Source organism: Orycteropus afer, unplaced genomic scaffold (genome assembly GCF_000298275.1).
Source record: "Orycteropus afer afer isolate SDZICR_OR568_19922 unplaced genomic scaffold, OryAfe1.0 scaffold00804, whole genome shotgun sequence".
Taxonomy (NCBI): domain Eukaryota; kingdom Metazoa; phylum Chordata; class Mammalia; order Tubulidentata; family Orycteropodidae; genus Orycteropus; species Orycteropus afer.
The window spans coordinates 218938-221703 of NW_006922391.1; the positions used below are offsets into that span (position 1 = coordinate 218938).

The window sequence follows — 2766 nt, forward strand, 5'->3', positions numbered from 1 at the left end:
GAAGGAAGGTTGGGCAATCCTACTTCCGTAGTGATACTGCCTCGGAAACCCAAGGAGGGGTCGCTATGAGTCGGGTTTGACTCGACGGCACATAACAACTAACAACAACAACCCCTATTTGATAGGTTGGAAAACTGGAGTTCAGAGAGACTAACTTATTGTAGATAATCTAATGTCAGTAAGCCAATAAAGCCAAATTTCAAAATCAGGTCTCCTGCACTGGAAAGATCATGTTCTTAGCTACTAGAGCACAGCTAATAGGAAGAGTTAATAGGCAGGAGCTTCAAACAAGGGAATCCTTGGAACAGGAAAACACCTAAGATCCAGAAAAGAGGCTAGGACCAAAGGAAGTGAGGGAAAATGTTCAAAGTCTGGAAGAAAGGCAAAAGCATTTCTAAGGCTAGATCTTCAGATTCCTCAGGTCACGAAAAGTTTAACATCCTCTCTCTTATTTTCATAGGAAAGATCATCAATCTTCTTTACAGCCTTTCTCTCCTGACAGCCAGTTCTGCTGTGGTGTTCAACACACAGGAGACTTACCTGCACAGCAACACCACACGCCCACCTGCTCTCTGTAGCAGCAAGACCCTGCACATTTATGTCAGGGCATAAAGCCTATTCCTTTCAACAAAAAGCTTACCGAGGACTGAAAATTTGGAATTTCACTCAACAAGATTTTTATTTGGAAATAGTGTTAAATTATCAGATCATCATTAGTAAAGCATCTGTCATTGATACAGAAGCTTAACTCAATTTCTTCATACAAAGTAGCTCTATGGAAAATACTACAACTCTTGTATTAAAACACATTATTTGTTTTGAAGGACAAGTCAATGTTCCTCTTGTCTGATATCAGTAAATTTGTCAGTGTTGTTACTGTTGTTAGGTGCTGTCGAGTTGGCTCTGACTCATAGCTACCCTATGTACAACAGAACGAAACACTGTCTGGTCCGGTGCCAGCCCCACGATCCTTGCTATACCTGAGTCCATCATGGTAGCCACTGTGTCAGTCCACCCCATTTAATGAGAGGTCACTTTAAGTATGAAAAACAAAGCTATATAACATTGTCAAACTTCCAGGGCCTGCTTCCTCACTGATCAACATCAGAGAGATGAAGAATCCTCACTAGGATTCCTTCCTATGTGAATATTAGATTTTAGATAATGAACAGTACGTGACAGAAGCTTCTAAACATACCTGAAACCATTTACTATATTACCGTTTCTAAAAACCCTGCTTTGACAATTCCTCCCAACAAAAGAAAGTAAGATAGAAAGAACAGTGTGATGCTTACCATGCTCTTTCCTGAGGGTCACTCAACACATCGTATGCTGCTTGGATTAATTTAAATTGCTCAGCTGCTTCTGCAGCGTTATCCAGATTCTTATCTGTCAAACATAAAGTCATAAAAATTTAATCATCACAAAGACAGAAGACAGGATCTAAAAGGAACCTCTATCCATCACAAATGCCACAAGTAGGTCAGGAGCGCACTAAACAAAAATGACCAAAAAAAAGCAAAGGATTCCAAGAAACAGCTGAGAACCAGAATCAAGCAACTACTTGAGTAGAATTTCAGGCTTTCTCCTAAGCCTTGATGTATCCATCACTGAGCAGCCAATTGCAAATGGAAAACCCTGATTAATACACATTTTAATTCTAAAAAGAAAAAAGAAACTGTCAGTTATGTAAAGAAATATTACTTAGTATTAGATTATGGTTAGGGCTCATATGATCTTTAAGCTTTTATTTCTCATCAACATATAGTAAAATCAATCTCATGAAGTTTAAAAGATATATACTAACTACTTATTCTTCCCCTAGCTGTCCTTCTTTAACCATGATATTCAGAAAGCATCGTCACCTCAATGTGGCAGTGCCCTTCCAAGACGGCCCTTAATATCCCCACCTCCTGATATTCACACCTTGTATAGTCCTCACCCATGCTGGATGGGCTGTGTGGCCAACAGCAGAAGGCACAAGTAATGATACATACTTTCAATATCACACCAGAGCTTCCATCTCAGGCACCCCTTTATCCCTATGCCTCACTCTCCTTCTCAGATCACTCAGGGAGAAGGTACCTGCTACAGGTAGCCAGTGGAGAAGCCCGCAGGGTGAAGGATGGCAGTCTCTGGCTCACAGCCAGCAATGAGCGAAGCCAGACAGCAATCTGTGCGTGGCCTGCAAGCGGTATCTCCAGCCTGAGCCAAGCCTGTGACAACTGCAGCTCGAGCCCACAACATGATACAACCTCATGAGAAACCCTGAGCCAAAGCCACCCAGCTGAGGCGTTCCCAGATTCTGATCTACAAAAACTGTATGAGAGTCTACATCATGAATGTTTGCTAGTTATATTATTTGTTTTGGGGTAATTTGTTCCGTGACAATAAATAATTAATACACCTGGTGAGTGTTTTGAATCTACAAGGGAGCAAACCAAAGTCCAAGCTACAACCCAAAGTGTGTCTTCTAAAAGGTTAGGAGAAAACATGATGACAAAAATGCATTCCCTACAAATGGTCTTGCAGACTTAACATAAGGCCTTCGAGGGCACCCTGCTAGCTCTTCTCAGATACCACCCACACTGGTTTCAAGTCCTTCAGCTAGCCTTGTGCTCCACAACAGACACAGACACAACTGCTGCAATCTGCTGTGGCTCTTTGTGCTAACATGCTTACACACAAAAACTGTTAGCTATTATTTCAGAATCATGGTCCTTTACAAATGAAAGAAGCCTTCTATTGTGTTTAAAAAAAAAACTC

The 2766-nt window shown here is 41.2% G+C and overlaps 1 protein-coding gene across 1 annotated transcript in view; it reads right to left on the reverse strand.

The window, feature by feature from the left end:
• The window catches only part of DNAJC21 (DnaJ heat shock protein family (Hsp40) member C21), a 68639-nt gene extending 66392 nt beyond the window's left edge, over positions 1-2247 (reverse strand). Inside the window, exons 1-2 of the mRNA XM_007957834.1 lie at positions 2145-2247; positions 1296-1389 (exon numbers count right to left, since the gene is read on the reverse strand). Coding sequence (XP_007956025.1) covers positions 1296-1389; positions 2145-2247 — 197 coding nt within the window. The remainder of the gene's footprint in view (positions 1-1295; positions 1390-2144) is intronic.
• Positions 2248-2766: the final 519 nt, after the last annotated feature.